At 39.1% G+C, this 19509-nt stretch overlaps 1 protein-coding gene and 1 long non-coding RNA gene across 2 annotated transcripts in view; one reads left to right on the forward strand and one right to left on the reverse strand.

Annotated features, from left to right (window-relative positions):
- The window catches only part of LOC307039612 (polypeptide N-acetylgalactosaminyltransferase 18-like), a 448297-nt gene extending 431379 nt beyond the window's left edge, over positions 1 to 16918 (forward strand). The window contains exon 11 of the mRNA XM_079681847.1: positions 16620 to 16918. Within this exon, the coding sequence (XP_079537973.1) occupies positions 16620 to 16766 (147 nt within the window). The 3' untranslated portion in view covers positions 16767 to 16918. The remainder of the gene's footprint in view (positions 1 to 16619) is intronic.
- Positions 13406 to 16204, reverse strand: LOC307041970. Its single transcript, XR_013808957.1, has 3 exons — positions 14831 to 16204; positions 14409 to 14498; positions 13406 to 13565 (listed from the first exon to the last, which is right to left on the reverse strand). It is a non-coding gene; the product is annotated as an uncharacterized lncRNA (long non-coding RNA).
- Positions 16919 to 19509: the final 2591 nt, after the last annotated feature.

The raw sequence follows: 19509 nt of genomic DNA on the forward strand, positions 1-19509 counted from the left end.
TCATGTGCCTCCCTCAATTCAGTTAACTTCCATCTACTATAAACAGTGGTACAGGGATAAGTCCCAAAAACCCAGAAATTACTAAGCATCTAGCACTTCCTATTCCCTTGTCTCAAAGTCAACAGTTTCACACCTTTCCACATTTTAAAATATGTCAGTAACATTGGCTGTCTTTATCTTAGTGGTGGTGACATGTGTTATGAGACCCTTATGTAGTTATTTTATAGAATAATATAGCTTTTTTACTTTTGGCAATTGCATTAACACTAACAAAATTATAAAGTGGTGTTAATATTTGGATATCATCCTGTTAAACACAACGCTTCATAAATATGTGTTTCTGTTCACCAGAGGTTTTCAACACATTGTGCAACATCATCCCACTCTATCACGTAAATCATCACAACAAAATACAGCAGCAACACACACACACACAGACACACACACACGCGCACACGCACACGCACACACACACACACACACACACACACACACACACACACACACACACACACACACACACACACACACACACACACACACACACACTTATAAGAGGATCATGGAAGGGACTTTTTTGTAACTCCAAGGATTTAACAGTTATCCATATGAAACAGTTGTAAATATGCAGTGGTGTTTATTTGTATTTTGGTATCATTTAGTATAATCACATAAATTCTGTGTTCTTCATTTATTGAAATGTCAACAAGGTCGGAGTGGACTAAACAGCGGATAAACTGTGGCGCGCTTACAATAATTGCGCTGCATAAGCGCATAATAGTGAGCCGCATTTGCGCTTCAGATGAGGAGATGAGGCCCCCTCATAACTGCATGAATCCATATGGCACAAACAATACAACTCAGACTGGCTTACCTCTACGTCAATCGAGTGGCAAATGCCATGTTAAGGATGATAGGCTAACTTTAAAAAAATAAATAAAAAATATATATATATATTTAATTTTTTTTCCATGCCATGCGATCTACCCACACTACCCTTTGCGATCGACCGGTCGATCGCGATCGACGTATTGGGCACCCCTGCTGTAGAACATCCACACACTCAAGCCTTACTTAAAAAGGTGTTGGCTGCTAAAGCTAGCGTGGGTCAGTGGGTTATTAAAATAAAACAAGCATAGTTTTAAGCAATGTCCCTCCAGTCCAGAAGTACTATAGGCCTTGTGTGAGGTACTGAACCCTAAATTAATCTGAAGGGAGCCGTGAGTGTGTGCAATGAGCATTAGAATAAATTATGAGCAGTTTGGCTCTTTGTACATCAGACCTGCCAACAGTGTGTAAATGTGTGGACTTACATTTTGGCATGTAAGTACGCCTCGCGATGTAGGAAGACTAAAAAGACCATATGTATGTATATTGTGTCAATCACCTAATAACGTTAACTAATATAATAATATGTAATTACTCGTGATTTTTCAGTTTAAAATGAAACAAATACATGTGTGTTGTTATGATAAAGAAATGCATCACTAACTGATTAGAGAAAGTATAGAGCATTATATTATATTATAGAGGGTTTTTCTCTATTATGACACAATTTCTGAATTATTGGCATGAAGTCTGACAATGTTCCAACACTTAGCTAAAGCTAAAAACAATAGTGAACTGTCAATCATAAGGTGGCCCGCCCCTAAAGCGTACGGTGCTTAGATAGTCTTTGAGATAATAAACTGGTCAGGATCATGTTTAAAAACAGTGGTAGAGGTAATTAGTTAAATTAAATGTAGTAGTAGGTTAGTTTGTGACTCTCCACTAGAGATACAGTAATGGTTTTTGGTCACTGAAAAAAAAGTGGAGTGACATTTACTTTGAAAAACCTCGGTAACAATATTCCACGCTGAAATTCTAAGTAAATTTAACAACCAACATTTCAAGTAAATTCTACTTACAGTTCAGAAGTGTTTCTAACAACAGGTACACAAGTAAACTTTACTGTGCTTTCTGTTTTTCTTATTTAAGTGTACTCACTATTGCATAGTATTTTTTACTTAAATATATAAGTAATATTTCTTCTTCTATTTAATTGTCATCACTATTGCATAATATTTTTTACTTAAATATACAAGTAACATTTACATAATATTTATTCTTCTATTTAATTGTACTCATTATTGCATAGCATTTTTTACTTAAATATACAAGTAATATTTACATAATATGTATTCTACCTTTAACAGCACAACCCTGTTAAATATGGGCATACAAAACATGAAACAATGTAGTCTTTAAAACAGCAACTTTATGTTTTGAAACACTGGTAGAATTCTGACTTAAAAAATAAATAAATCACATGTGGCCTGTTAAATATGTTATTTATTCTCGCGTCCAGGAGAGAAGCTTTAAAATGAGACTAAATGGAGTCTGAGAAGATTGAAATGGGATACTTTAATTAAAAAAGGCGCGGTAGTGTTACAGACAGAATATTGTTCCGGCAGAAAACAGCTGTGATCTGGCTCTCATGAGCAAGAGAAGAGGGCGAATCCCTCGTCCGGTGCTGCTATATATATCCTCTGCTGGCTCCTCCCCGCCAGCCGGCTCGCCTCGCCTCTAATGTCCGTTGTTGCATTTAAACAGAGGATTGGTACTTTTCACATTCAATATATGCTTAACCCGCCTTTTCTCCTCATATTCTCTTTCATCACTTTTCATGTAACACATTCTAAACGCTGTAATCAATACTCCAAAATATACAGAAAATACTTCACGGCTGGTTTGGTTTCCGGATGTTGTCACATGCTACTCTCGTCTGTAAACAATAATGTATTCAAATAAACTGTACTTTCCTTTAATATTCAGCATGGTAGTATCTCGACATCTATAGTTGTAGTGTTAAATCAGTAGGTTTCGTTTGCACCACTCCATGTCATTTCGCTACTCAATTCACCTCTTTAGGAAATCGTATATTAGCCCCATGCTAAATGCTAACCGTAGATGAAGGATTTTCAGAATAAAAGCTTAACTGCTTGTGCACAAGAATTTCTGGTTTTTCAGTATAAAAGAGCGTTTAAACTGACGGTACTGTATGTTTAAGCTACATTATACCATCAAAACATTTATTTTAATTGCTAACAGTCCCTCCTTACACACCTAAAAGGTGTGTATAATACTGAAATCAATGAGTTCTTCATCTGAACTTCGCATAGTACATATCTCATATTACAAACAAGCAATCAAAATGGAATGGTTCAATAGGCTTAACTTTACAAAAATACTAAATAAATTATTTGCCTGTGCTCAAACATAAAAGTTTTCCCTTGTGTATAACTTCTAGTGTTTGCATTCAATATCATTCTTCAAAATAGCAGCAATGGCTTGGTATCAGAACATTTCTTCCTCCCTCCTTTCACAGAAACCGTTCTCATACCACGCTCAGTGTTAAGGCACTTGTTTTTACAAAGTGAAAAGAAACAAACCATTTTAGAATAGCAATGATTTATACAACATGAAATCTACCATATTAGAATAGTATAAAATAATAAAGCCAAATAAAATGGACTATCTTAGAATAGTGTAAAATGTATTGGAATAATAAAAATATACTATCTTGGAACAGTATGAAGTAAATTGAAATGGATTCACTCCACTTTAATTTTGCTCACTTCTTCACATGATTTCATAATTTAAAGAATCACATCAGCTGGACATTCATTGATCAATCTCATCTCCGAACATCCATATCATTTAAACTAACTCATCATTGTCATCAACATCTGTATACGGGGGTTGGTCGTCTTGTTCTGCTAGCATTTGTAACTGTCTCCTCATGAGAAATGTACCCTCCCTCATTTCCTACCATTTAAGGTATGAAAGTAATATGTTCTCTAGAGGGGGCCGTTGTGCGTTCTACTCTGGGGTACGGCATTCTAGACAGTCATTTCTGGGAGAAGATTTTGGTCAGTTACAACAGTTGTAGAATTGCATCACTTAAAAGTTCCTACTCAGTAACTTTGGGTGGTCTGTTCTAATGCAGTGATAAAGTCCCTGAAATGGTGTGAGAACCGGTGGAATATCAATAACGCATTATACTAATTTATTTTCAATTCTGGTCTACTTAAATAGCTATGCTAACCCCTTTAACAGTGTGTGGAACCTTGGGTGCCCGAGCATGTGATAATTACTCCCTCCTTTAACAAGGATTTTAAAAACAGAAGTAATTTCATTTAATGGTTTGTAGTTCAATTCCGGAATTTACACTTATGGCAGGTATGTTTCTCCTTTAAATAACATCTCTAAATGTCAGGTCATCACTGATTGAATGGATGACCTTTAGGAGCTGGTGGCACTTGTCTTTTAAAACTCATACTCTGGTGCCGTGCGCTCCCTATGAAGCTGCAAGTAAGATTTAAAACATCTGCAGGGTGGATCGAGCGACCCCTTCTCCCTGAACGATATTTGTTGTAAAATATGCACAATCACAATGAGTGATCCAAGGCCCCGCATGTATTACTCCCAATTATATTAGTTTTTTTTTAATTAAAATGTGCAATCTCTCTTTGCCCAGTGTCTTTTTAAAACTCTACATCTTGGACGAAAAACAAATGTTATTTCCACCTTAATCTTCCCTCCTGAGGTAATAACCATGCTACAATGGAGAAATCAATACTCTAGATTGGAACACTATCTTTGGCTTGGTACTAGCTCTACCTTTAACATTGTCCATACAAATAAAGATTTGTCTGCTTTTATAGAGTGGTTACTAAAACCATTCCTTTAAACTGTAGGTCTATACTGTAACAAATTAAATCTTCCCCAAATTCACACATGAATAAAAAACTCTTAAAGAATAATTTGTTCATATGATGAAAAGATTGAATAATATGTTCTACTCTCAGTGTGTTTTTAGGGTTATTTAATAGTTTCCTCTTTTTTTCTTTATAAATTCACCAATTGATTAATTCATGGCTAATAAATATTTTTCTTTACGTATTTCTCGTTGGTGAATAAGTGTGTTTATGTGTAAACTCACTCACTCCCGTTTTCCTTCTCTCCCCCTCTGGTTGTCAAGCCACGACCCCCTCACGTTCTGCCGGACCATGCCAACTCCTCCGTCCTTTCCTCTCCTCCGTCCACCTTCTCCTCAGTCCATCCGCTCTTGGATCCTTCCGCTGTAACTCTTTTCAGTGGCCCAACTGCTTTGCTTTTCATCTCCTCCTTTACAGTCTCTACTGGTTGCATGGAGGGCGTATTCCGCTCTCATGTCCCACACTCTGCTCTTGTGCCCAAATCTTGTGGCTCAGCTTGGAACTTCATGTCCTGTGGGGGACCGATGAGAGTGTGCCTTTTTATGTCACCTGTAGTTCTGGATGCCTCAGGTGGAGATGGTTCAGCTCTGCTTCTCTGTCTGTTAGATGGAGGAGGAGGAGTCTTCCGTGGTGAGGTCTTTTGTCTGCTTGGACGATGGGGTCGTAGCGGTCTGACAGGCGGATAGATAGAGAGAGAGAGAGATCTCGGGACGCATTACGTATAGTTAAATTCTAACACACCGAGGTAAAAATAAATCCAACCTTTTCCACTCTATTTTCCTAATCTTACTATCCATCTTAGTTGTTAAATGTCATCTAAACACAATTCATGTCTACTAATAATTTTACCATATCCCTAAACATTGCTTTCACCCACTGTAACATGTTTACTCCAATTAACTCTTGCAGGAAACCATTTTCTTCTATACATTTAAATACCTACATGTTTCAAGCACCACATATTTCACACACTATAAAAGAACGTCTCCATATTTTCTCCATCACTTAATCCCACTGTTATTTAGAACCTTAGTAACTTTTGTGACTTGACATATCTGCAATGTCGCCACTATCTGCTGGGGAATCTTGTTCATAGAGTTTGTACATACAAAGCAGTACTTGTGGGTTAGTAGCCTGTGTCTAACAATCATTTTCAATAATTGTGCTCAGATAGGTCACCGGTCGGTTGTTCATAGCTTAACAGCGAGTGTTTCTGGTACAGACTAAAACATGGATCCAGTGTATTTAGAGATTCCCCTAATCTGTAAATCCCCATCACTTACATATCCCGATCACTTAAACCCATCTCATCATTTGATACAAGAACTGCATATAGGGGGGTGAATCATCTTGATTATAACCGCCTCACCTTTGGGAACGAGTACTTCTAACTCCTCCTCTTTTTGCTCAGCTGATCTTTTGGCTCTGGGGATAAGTGAAAGTCTCTGAAACACAGCTGGAGTCTTGTTAGTGATGTGGGCATTCTCTATGAGTGAACTAATGGTTCCATGTTTTACTTGATATTGTACTCCCCTTCCAACCAGAAACGTATCAAGTGTAATGAGCGCAATCGACAATGCTATTCTGCCTCTTATCCCTAGGGGACCCCACAATTGGTTTGGCTTTGTTCTTGTCATCATCTCTATTTTATCCCTGGTTGTGTCCGTTACAGAATTTAAATAATGAGTACAAAAATAACAGATGTAAAACAAAAAATAGGTTTTCACATTAATGTACAATCTACAAAAATCTATAGACAATTTGTCTTTTGAGCTGTTTCTATCTTTATCTTATTTATATGTATTGTTTGGTTCCAGCTCTGCCAAATCAGTCCTGACTCCCAATAATGTTCTGGAAGTTGCCAGTGAAGGGTGACAATGTGTGAGGTGGTGTCAATTTGCTCCTTTTTCTTTACCTTTAAACCGGAGCGCGTGTGAAGTTTTTTACAACTTTTCACGCTTCCGTCCACCGGGGATGAGCCCACAGTCTTTTGTGAACTTTCACCCTCACCCAATCACCTGGCCGAACAGGAGTCTCTTCTGGTGTCTCGTCTGGTATCTCTGTAGTTTTCCTAGCCTGTGTAGACAAAACTTGCATAATATTACTCAGAGTTCTGACATATTCATCCACTTCCATTTGTCTAATATCTAAAACTGGACCACTCCCTCCTTGGAGAAGGCCCAAGCTTCGGCATACCTCTTGTTGTTATGAGACCTATTGTTGACTACATGTTATTATTTATTAACTACAACGTCACTGAAATCAACATATCTGTATAATCATGACACTCCCTCCTTTGAGCATAAAATGCTCAATTAATATTGCAATGATTACCCTATTATGAACAGGACATGTAAAACCCATAACGTTGCATTAAAAAAATATAACTTCTCCGTGTACCCACAAGGGGTACAAAAATATCATATGATGTATGGTTTTCTGATGGTATAAATGCATATTCACTAAAAAATCTGCCATTAGCACAAAAAGTTTACTTGTTTCAATAATGGCTTTTGTCATGGTATTATGCATCATCGTTGCTGCGAAAAACAATACCCCTGGTGTCGCTAATGCGTCTCAATAATTCTAGGATTAGAGGATTGGTTGACACTGCTGAACTAACATATGATAAAATAATCTTTCTCCAAACTAGAGGGAAAATATGAACTATTCTCACAGAGAGTGACCTGCATGAAGGGCTGGTGCCCCTCACTCAAATGAGATATTGCCTTACGCACTACACTATAAATCAGTAAAGTTACTCAAGAATAAATAAATAAAGACTGATTCTTGAAACTGTTGTAAAAACCCTACAACTTCTTCATCCAAGCTCTTAATCAGTGTTATGTTATTTAATCTGCGGCTCATGCCTTAAAACAGATACTTCAGACCGATTATAAAATTGTGTTTATGAGAAAAATGTAATCTGACTCCATAAATCACATAATTGTTTGATTAAAAACTGCACTTCTGGCTAAGAATAAATGAAGTTCCCCTTTAAACACAGCCCTGGTCTTCTGACGGGGTCTATCTATGTACTGGCTGGAAAAATGTTGGGCCAGTCTCTGTCGCTCCGTCACAGTTCTCCCACTAACAGTCACTCTCTAGTTCTGCTGGGTTCTTGTTGACTTCTTCACTGGTTTGAGACAAGCGACCCTATCGGACACCTCCCTTTGTAGCCAGACTTCACCACAGCAGAATCGAGTTTCAGTTTTCAGGTCGGGACAGCTTCACGTCAGGTGTATCGCCGCCCCTTGCATATTTTGGGTGGAAGCCCGTCTTCTTGACCTCACTAGTTGTGTGTACACAATTGTTTTCTGTGTGGGGGAACAACATCACTCGTAATGTATTTTCCTTCTCATAATTACAAAAATAGTCTGCTAAATGTTCTACTATGTCTTAATCTTCTACTACTCTGTGGATGCTTTATGTGTAAATGCAATATTCTACTCACTATCTTTTAAATAACATTCAACCTCTCCCTCCTGTGGTGACATATGTGGCTCTATGAAGCTGGATTTCAAAATACTCTAGTGCTGAAGATGCATCACCTGATGGTCTGGTCCTCTAAGCTTCCTCATTGTTGTGGATGATACCAGGCTGTCAGTGGCATTTGGTTCATGTTTGGAAATCCTGTACGTCTTTGACATCTCTGGGACCCCCTGCCTCCGTCGTCATCATGGAAACTGCATGGTGGGCCGTTGTTTGGTGCATGTGGTGGGTATTTCATTTGTTGTTGTGGACAATCTCTAGCCCAAAGGCCCAGCTGATTGCATATGTAGCATCCCTCGAACCGGAGAACTTTTCCTCTGCCTCTGCCTCCTCGGAAACCACCTGGTTGTTGGTTCTCCATCTGATTCTCTGGCAGTATCTGAGATTCAACTGTTTGAGATGTCTGCCCTGCATTCTCTGGTTCTTCCTGAGCTTGAATTGTTGGAGGAATCTGTCCTGCCTTCTCTGATGTAGCTGCCATTTGCCTTGCCGCTTTCTTGTTTTTATTAGCTTCGGTATCTTTCTCAGTTATTTGTATCTTCAAGAGTCTTAGTTGTAATGTTTTAATTTCCTCGTCTTTTTCCCTCTGGGTTGCTTGGTATTTCATATCGTGGTAAATGAGATGTTGTCTCCATTCTTCAATGGGTATAGCGTCTAATGCCACCACATCTCCCAGGCTTGCCTGCACTGATTGGGGAAGGGCGTTAATGACCGCGTTCTTCCACAGCATTACGACAGACGGTGAAACGTCATGTCGTTCTCCAGTGCAGTCCTCCCACACTCCTTCACATCTCTTCAGGAAGGCATACATGTCTTCCCCCGGTTCTTTTCTCAGGCTGTTGAGGGCATGTCAACTCTGTGTTGTTGGGTAGATTTGACGAATGGCAGCCCAATACCTCGACCTGACTTTGTTGAAGAAAATGTAATCTGGAGAGTTGGTGCATTTGGCCTTTGAATCCACTGCTCTTGCCTCTACTCTTCCCTCTATCCGTCCAAGCAGCCCTCATGTCTCCCAAGCACAGGTGGTCTTGGACTGTGTATTTCTCCAGATCATTCACCCACTTCTGACCTCCTTGTGTAAGTGGAGGTAGTTTTGCCGCTAATGCTTCCATGTCTCTGTGAGTCCATGATTGGTATTTCAATCCTCCTTCTCCAGCCGCTATCACCGGTAGCATGAGTGTTGAGCAGTTCTTGAGTCTTCCAGCTTCAGTTACGGTTGTGGTGTCTGGAGAACCTTCGCCTTCTCTTCTCTTGAGTTGTGCTTCCATACTTTTGCTGAGGTCTTCCATCTTTCTGTTGAGCTCCTCTTCCATTCTTCTGCCTATTTCTTCCAATCTTCTGTTGAGCTCACCAGATAGGAGTCTTACCTCATACTCCAAGTCTTTGACATGTGTAGCTGTGGGGAGACCGTCCAACTCCAATACTCCTCCTAAAACACCTAGAGTTGGAGCTTGTATTGGGGGTTGAAAGAAACTGTATTCTTCTGTCATGTAGGGAGGAGGCGCATCTGTCAGGCTTGGAAGGAGCTTTGAAGGTTGGATTACTGGAGCTTCGTCTGTCTTTTCTTTCTTATCTTCCTTTGTTGTGAGCTCTGCTCCTTGAGCCACATACATGCTGTTCGTTGATTCTTGGCTGACATATTTTAGATGGAGTACCAGACTTGTAACTCTAGATTTTCTTTTTTCAGCTCTGTTTATAGCGCTTTTAGCAGGTCCATACCAAGGGGGTTGTCCGGTTTTGATCTGTGCTTGTTGTTCTCGCAGGTATTCTCCATTTTCATGGTCTGGTGCTTTTCTATGGGCTTTCATTGGTGCTGGTTGATCATCAGCTGGATACAGTCCTCTCGTTTGCCATTGTTCCAACAGTTTCTCCATGTGGTTCCATGTATTTTGTCTAAGATTTGGAACTGTTATAGCATCTGATCTGATTTTTATCCTTCCCTTGATATCTGCTGTTGAGCCTGGCCCTGCGTCTAGTCTCAACTTAGTTTGTTTTGGTGACATGTTCTCTAATTATTCATTAACTTATCAAAGATGAAGCACTAATCTTCTGACTAGCACCTTCGTTGCTGTTCGTCCGAACATTACATCTTTTTTTTATTATTTGTTTTTATTATAGATTTTTTTTTTTTAAGTTTTAGTTAAAAAATTAATAAAGTTCATTAATATATAAAAAATATGCAAAATTAAAATATGAAATGTTAAAATAAAGTTGTACCGTGTATGGTTTTGACTTTGAAATATGAATATGGTTCAAATCCAAATCTCCTGTGTACAGTGCATACCGAAATGTATGAAATTTGCTAATGTCACTACTTGTGTTAGCTTCAATAAATTGGTGTTTGAAAAAGTATTATGTAAAGTTTCTTCTCTTATAATTAGAAACTACTTGCAATTCTATCTTGGCGATCAAGCATGTGTTTATTTATAACACTTACAATTATACTTCACAATGTTATGGTGTTTCTTCTATTGATGTAATAATTCTGAACTACCACCAGAGTGCGCTATTTTAATTTCCAGCTTAATCCACTAGGGAATAGCTGTTTCAAAACTGACTTGTTTTTAACAAGGAGAAACTTATTTTCCTTAAAAATATATTTAAAATAGGAAGAACATTACACTATGGTTAAACAACACAGCACATAACCGCCAAAACACATTTACAAACAAGAATATTCACAAAACCGCCAATACACACTTTTACCAGCAGAAGTACTTCCAATAGTTCTAACTCTAACAAGAAGTATGGTTCTTTACTAGATGGAATGCCTAGCCTCAGTGTCTTAAAGCAAACAGAGTACTTCAATTAGAATTTCATGAAATGGCGACTGCCGTGTGGTTCACTGTGAACATGAGGTCAAGACAAGATGGCAACTGGTTTTCCAACCTTTGACCTGAAGAACAAAGGGATTTGAGAAAACATCTCGTGGCTCTCACAGTGGAGTTGAAATAATGGTGGGGTGATATTTTGTCTAGTAGATTCAACACTGTAGTTTAAAATGATAAATGGGCCTTATACCCTTACGTCATAGCCCTCTACCCATGTACGTAAATGTTTTGACTTTAAGAGCCAGCATGGTCATCTCTTCTGTTTAAACACGCTATTATGGGACAAAATGGGACGCTATCCAAACACAATCAGAAGAATATCGTCTATCTAACGCACGAATGTCGCACTTCTCGTCGTAATCCACACGCAATGTCTTTTTGAAAACAGAAATAAAGTAACCACTGAAAGCTTCAAACATCTCAGGCCTTTTCCTTGAAAAAGGACTTTTTAAAAACAGCCTCACACTGTTGTTAACACAAAACACTCACTACAATAACCTTAGCTTCAAACTTTGGCTGTGTCTTTGCCTCAAGCAGTCCCGACTGCTTAATGGCCTAAAACCATTCACGTTAACTTAAAACGCAACAAAAGACACCTATAGAAGTGATTGGCCTCTGGCCGACATGTAATAACAGACAAACGGATAGCATGCAGGGTTAAATAGAACAAAAGAAATTGAACTCACCCTGCCTGTAACAAAGCAACGCCACGTGGTAGGATACCAATGTTTATCAATTTAGGCTTGTTTTAACTTAAATTGCACAGCTATTTTCAGGATCCGCTGGCCGCCGTCAAACACACAGAACTAACATTGTCCTAAATAAACTATTGAAGAATTCGATATAACAGGTTTCTCCTTACCTAGTTGATTTGAGCTCTCTGTGTGTTTAACGGATGCCAGCGGGTCCAGCGAGCAGCCTGCTGTAGTCTCTCCCGGTTGTGCGAGGATCACGTCAGGGTCCCCAATTGTTAAATATGTTCTTTATTCTCGCGTCCAGGAGAGAAGCTTTAAAATGAGACTAAATGGAGTCTCTGAGAAGATTCAAATGGGATACTTTAATTAAAAAAGGCACGGTAGTGTTACAGACAGAATATTGTTCCGGCAGAAAACAGCTGTGATCTGGCTCTCATGAGCAAGAGAAGAGGGCGAATCCCTCGTCCGGTGCTGCTATTATATCCTCTGCTGGCTCTTCCCCGCCAGCCGGCTCGCCTCGTCTCTAATGTCCGTTGTTGCATTTAAACAGAGGATTGGTACTTTTCACATTCAATATATGCTTAACCCGCCTTTTCTCCTCATATTCTCTTTCATCACTTTTCATGTAACACATTCTAAACGCTGTAATCAATACTCTAAACAATACTTCTCGGCTCGTTTGGTTTCCGGTCATTCCGGATGTTGTCAAATGCTACTCTCGTCTGTAAACAATAATGTATTCAAATAAACTGTACTTTCCTTTAATATTCAACATGGTAGTATCTCGACATCTATAGTTGTAGTGTTAAATCAGTAGGTTTCGGTTTGCACCACTCCATGTCATTTCGCTACTCAATTCACCTCTTTAGGAAATCGTATATTAGCCCCATTCTAAATGCTAACCGTAGATGAAGGATTTTCAGAATAAAAGCTTAACTGCTTGTGCACAAGAATTTCTGGTTTTTCAGTATAAAAGAGCGTTTAAACTGACGGTATGTTTAAGCTACATTATACCATCAAAACATTGATTTTAATTGCTAACAGGCCCGAATCATATTCAGCAGCACATGACTTTGCAAGAAAACTAAGTGCAATCACTCATCCCTGACATCCCTTGCTTTTAGTGTTATAGAGAATAATTACACAATATGTAGTTGTACAGTGGCCCTGAGAATTCAACGCACTCAAGAAAACGTACAAAACACAATCAAATGAAGAAAGAATCTTGTGCCGCATTGAGCTGCAAATACTCAAAGCACAACAAATGAAACTGTTTCCAGGGGAAACTAAAAAGTGCTGTGTCAAGAACCCCCTCAACAAGGTTTTGAAAAATTATCTTAACAATATACAAAACATGTAGTTGTACAAAGTGGGCTCAGGCAAAACATATGAAAAAGGTCACTGTTGCAAGACACCATAACTACCAAGTATTTCCTCTGAACTGCAAGTTGAAGAAACCCCTTTGTATACACTTAGGCTACAAGTTTGTTGCACAATGCATGGACTTTTGGAGACATCTTCAGGACATTTAGCTCAAGAAAGAGCTTCTGAAATACTTCAGAAGTGTATTTCATCTTCGGTGGATAACTTAAGTTCATTGCATACTGTATGAAGCCCGTGAGCAGAAGGCAAGCCTTTGACACACATCTGCAGTCATCAAGAACCTCACTTCCCTCGATGATGATGGACACATCGGCAGGGCCTTCGTGTGCTGCACCTCCACGAAGGACAACTATTTTCATGACGTGCTCAGCATAGTCCTCTCTGACGAATTCTTTGCTCACATCCTGTCAAAACATGTGAATCGGTGTTGAGATACACTACACTGTACATGTTTTCTTTGAAGTGACTGAATATGCAAAAGGTGATTCATTAGGTTAAAGTGGCCATTTTAGGGCTGAACTACCAATCAAAATGTTATCGAAACTGCAATATTGCCTACAACAATTTTCAAATCGCAGCAGGTGCGATATTTGTAAAAGGAAAAGTGTAAAGAAAACATTTTTGTTTGTTACAAATCCTCGCAAAAATCCCACCATCATAATTAAAAAATGTTTCAATGAAAATGAGAATAATGATGATCATTTCCTGATATCGCAATTGCAATATCACTTAAAATAATTGCAATTACATTTTTTTTTAATCGTTCAGCCCTAGTATTTAACTAACTATTGATTTTATAGTTCCTTTCCTTTTGTAGATACATTGTAGGTAAGTTATGTAGGGGAATTTGTAGTCACTTTTATTTCTTGGTTTAAAAAAGCTGCTCTGTTCCAAGCAGGAAGTAAAAGCTGGTATAGTACTGGATTCAGTTTAGCGAAAATGAGGTGGGATCGGGGGTTTAAAGGCTCAAATCTTCAATTCTACTGAAAACCAAATTATGAATCAGAATGTAAAAAAAGATCATTAGAGAAAGAATGAAAAAAAGAATGAATGGAATAAAGTAAAATGTTTGCTTTCATTTTAAATATATTAAATACCAATTTATTTCATCGAAATGTTAAACTTAATTAAAAGGACATGCCTTTTCCACATACTGGCATGAGTCACTAACTTGTAGAGATATCCATGTAGAAATATTGAAGAACAGACAACATGTTTATGGATACAACAATCATCAGAACATTTACCTGGTAGTCTTTGATGAGTTCCTCTGTAGACTCTCCAAGGAACTCCATCAAGCAGCGGATGATGGCATCTCGTCTATCTTCTACATGTAGCTGTTAAAACAGACAAGTACATTATTGTAGAGAGAAAGCAAAAGATATTGCGTAATGGTCAATTGAACCTGCTACAAAAGAAGGCACCAACTAGGTGCAAGGATGCAAAGCAGGATCAAGCTATGCATACAAATGAGTTGATACACATTTAACTTAAAACATCCTATGATGTGCCAAATGAAACCCAGGGTCAGTTGGGTAGATGCCCTGCTGGCTTTGGGTCTTGGTCAGGCCGGCCAGATCATTACATTATTATTATTATGATCTTTTCTCAGTGAATAAGAGCCCAACATACGTTGATTGATTGTAATTGTATGAATTTTACACTTTACCTGACTGAGTGAATCCAGCAGGGGTCTTATTTTTGTGCCTGCAACTCCGCCTTTTGTCCCAAATATCCTGCAGTTTTGGGGTGTACAAGTCCAGTTTGGTCAAAAAGGTTCGCTCTAGATGAATTGTTGTAATTCTTCGGAACTCCTCTTTGATCTGAAACAACAAGGTTATAAAAACGAATTTAATTCTTCATGTCCACTTGTTGCTGATGGTTGTGATAGAGGAGCTGTAGATTTTGCACTAACATCTGTAGAATGGTCAGTAGCAGTAGCGCGAGCAGTAGCTACTGACAGTAGCTACGGACCATGCTACAGCAGTGAGCAGCAGAGGTGGGGCTATGGCTTCATCTATCGGGAAATGATCGTATAGAGGCGATTACACGGAGCCGTTTGACCCCCCAGAGCGTTTCGTTTGCAAATCTATCCACCTTGGGACCCGTTATCGTTTGTGGGGCCGTTTCTATCGTTTTGTTACGGCCTCGTGTAAATGAAAGGGCTATACGCAAGAAACAAGTACAAACCGCAGACTTGTCAAAGCATGAATTCATGGTTTTTACTAACCGGTATCAGTATGTTGTTACGGGCCGGGACAAACCAAACTGTGCTACGTGCTGCAGTGGAAAAGTGCCAATAGTGAATCCATCGAGGCAAACACACAGACACACTCACCTTTTAAATCGCGCTGTTCATATTTCATTGCAAATATAATATTCCTTGACCACTTTGTCCTTCTCTAGGCTGCAGTGAAGCTGACCGCATCACGTAGCATCGCACATACTGTTGAGTATTTCTTTTGTTGAGCTGGAGCCATGAACACCCCCCTCTCCCGAAATAAAAAACGATTCAAATTTTAAAAAGTGCGCCAGTACCATAGTTTCCATTATAAACGGCGAATGTTGTCGTAGTCGACAACTTTGAAGTTTCAAATAAGCCTTTAAAAAATATATATTATATCTGATGTGTGTAACCTGCATGAAACCGGGCTAAGTTTGCTAGCACGATAACGAGCTAGTTAGCCAGCTACTCTGTCGGCTAATGTTAGCTAACTTAGCCTTACATTTTTAATAACCAAATACTGACTTCAGCTGACAAGCTAATAGGAATGTAACAAGTTAACCAAGCACATAAACATACTCACATGACTCCACATCGATGAATATTCAAATGAAATGGTCGACCAAGCAGTCTTCAAGTTCCACTCAAATGTCAACCTTCTGAGTGGACTGTCCGGGGCAATGTGCGCGGGAAATACTTTCCTCTGACGTCACCCACAGTTAACTCGCATTTCCCATGTACATTGTAATAGCTTTAACAGGTTGTACAGTCAATACAATAATTTAGGTAATATTTACTCGGTGCTATTGTTAAAATTCACTTATCAAAATGAAGATTCAAAATTACATAGAAACACAAGTAACACATTAAATAAAAGGAGACATTTTGAGTAAAATTACTGAAATAGTAATGTATTGTAGAATTTAAACATAAAATCAAAGTAATATTTACAAAGCCAAAAAGTCATTTTTTTCAGTGTACTTAATGCTCATAATTATTGCACAAAGCCTAATTCTAGTTGTTTTATCTACAAATAGTTTAATATTGGTTCAATAATTTAAAAAGGCAAATCAGCACGAAGGGTTGGTTTGATATCTGACAATAATTTATTTGGCTGAAGGGATGCAACAACAAATGGAGTGCATTCTTCACTTTTCCTATTAATAATAATTATTATGAAATATATATATTGCTTGTGTACTTTCACTCACCTTCCCCCTCTCTGTCCCTTCAGGGCGGGTCTATCCAGAACATGGAGTCTCTGCGCTGCCTGGAGCTGGTGGAGAGCTCCCAGTCAGACTTCAGCTTCCAGCTGGTCCTTCAGGACTGCACGGATCAGAAGTGGACCATCACTAACGTTCTGACGGTCCTGCCTCAGTGAGCCCTGATCCAGCCACTGGAGCGCCTGCATTGTGATGGACTCCCTGCTGACCCAGAGCCATGATCCACCGTCACAGAGTTCTGGTGCATGTACTCCTGTTAGAAGTGGACTAATGTGTTCACTAAAGCAGCAAACTACATGATAAGAAAATAATTGCTTTGATACCAGACTGACAAGAGTCTGCATAGGAAAACATGCATCAGTAACCAAATCACGTTTTATACCAATGTCCTGAGAGCAGAGACTCACTGATGGAGCCGGGCTCTTTAAACTTCCACTCTGCAATATAAATGAGAAATATAGCTACTTGTTCCAGGGGACAGGCTCATGAAAGGATGTCAGTACTGTGGTTATTGCAGGAGCAGTATTTTTGGGTCCCTGTCCACCCCAGTCTGCACACAACCACTCTAACTACTGAACATGGCTTCAACACATTTGTGTGAAAAGAGAGAGAAATACAAAGTTAGGGACAGCATGCACTGGAGAAGAATCTAGCAAATGTTAAAGGTTCAGACCTTGCTTTTGATTTCATTTGGTCCGAAGCAGGCGTACATCATGCTGGCAGGCAACACATTTGTGTAAAAAGCAGGAGATGAATCTGGAATTTAAGGTTATAGATTCTGTGGCTCCTATATAACAAAACAACATTAAATATATTTACTCCAGCTGTGGCAACAAAGGGAAGTGATGTAGAAACTGTTGGGGTTGGAGAAAATGAAGCACACCTCAAAAAGCCCTGCCAAGGTCAGAATTAAAGACAAGCACATCTGTCCAATAAAACCAGACAAGCTTGGGGGGGGGGGGGGTTCAGCGGGGTGGCTGATATGTAAAAAGGTTGAATGAAAAATCCACCCTGAAATACTCAATCTACAATTCACCAAGATATACACACTATATTATTTTACAAGTTTAACACCACCTGTCAACACCCACTCAGTCCCAGGAAGATGCCCAGTAGACAAAATAATTGAAATGCCTGAACGGGTGTCCAGTGGATGTGCAGGAGCTGTAAAAAAAAAAAAAAACACAAGTTCAGATAATAACCGTTCTGTTTCTAGTCCTTTTTTCTTTACCATTTCAAGAGCAGAGGCTGTCGTTTCGTGACTTCAGCCAAGACATTTCACTGTTTTTGTCTCAGTCACATTTAATTAATGCTACATTGATCATTATCATTATTGGCTAATGATCATGTGACCAAGTTGAAGCAATGGAAAGGCCATTGTAAAGTGTCAGGTTCAGGTTATATATTTGTACCGGTAGGAAGATTTGGTTTGCAGTTAAAGAACAAGGTATCCATTGTGTAATGAACACCCCCACAAGTACCCCAGATCCCAGGAAATTAAAAAGCACTAGAACAAATATGAACAATCAAATAAATAAATAGCAGCTTCTTCCACAGCATCTGCTGCTACAACTTATTCCTCTGAGCGATGGCTTCTGGAACAAAGCTGTTCATTTACCACTTTGTTCTCCAACCTTGGGACTATTAACACAGGTAGTGGTGAACACAAGAAGTCACAATAAATACCAGGTAATAAAAGGCTGCGTCCTTGTCAGCAGCCTGAACATAGCATCATGTGCTTTATCTTAAGGTGTAGAAAGTTAAATAATATGGATATATTGAGCGATAATTAAAAGATAATTGATTTACCAGGACAATTACAGCTAATTCTGGGCTATTACCTGGGTCATCACCATCATTATCGGAATTAATAAAATTACACTTCCCAAGATGACAGGTGATAAACAGAACTCAGTGATATTGCTTAAAACGAGAAGGCAGACCCAGGTCGCTCAGACTTATTTGGAAGATATAACAAAGAAAAACTTTGAGGGGACTTCTCAAACTGTGAGCACTGTGCTGTGAAACGTTTGTCATGTGTCCATTCATGTTTACAGGAAGCCAGCACAATGTAAGGCAGCCCCCCCAGAGCAAGTCTTTAATGTGCAGACACACTCATTCTAAATCCCCCAAAACTCTAAATCTATGAGGGTGTATGTTTCAAGTGAGCTTAACTAGTCAGAGCATTACAGATATCAGCAAGTGAGTGAAACATTACACTAGCTCATAGACACACATTGGCCAAAAGTCCAAAAACAAGGCCCCGTCTGACTCTGATCCCCCCACACCCCCCCTCCAGCTTGTCATTAGATTATCCACCTACACTACTGCAACAAGCTTCTTCTGTGTGGGTTGTTAAAAGGGACTCTGGGAAATGTAGGATATCACTTCTGAATATAGCAGGATTAGGATTAACAAACAGGAAGCATGAAAGGATCGGCATTAACACAACAAACGGATATGTCCGACAGACGAGCATCCGGGAAGGGATTTGCCCTGAAAATGGAGCTGCTGCTTTTTTCTTTAAATGCTTTGTTCCCTCGAAGCTCTGAATCATGGGTATTCACCAGGCAATGATTCAGCAGCAGGGATCGTGAGCAGGTAAACTGGCATTCTGACACATCTCAAATACAGCTTACCATGAAAACATTTGCACCAACAAAGAAGAACACTTTCTGTTCAATCACTTCCTCACAAGACATCTGGGACCACAGAAATGTAACTGATTATCTGTCATTTCTGAGCGCACAATGGCACACTTTTAGACCAGAATAAGATTAATTGAAGAGAAAGTATTAGCACACAAAATATCATTTCTTTGTATGATTATGATTTCTCAACAACATTGATTAATCTAAAAAGAAGAAACTTGCCACCCACAACAATTAAATCAGCAATAAA

Source organism: Notothenia rossii, assembly GCF_949606895.1.
Source record: "Notothenia rossii genome assembly, chromosome: 5".
NCBI lineage: Eukaryota > Metazoa > Chordata > Actinopteri > Perciformes > Nototheniidae > Notothenia > Notothenia rossii.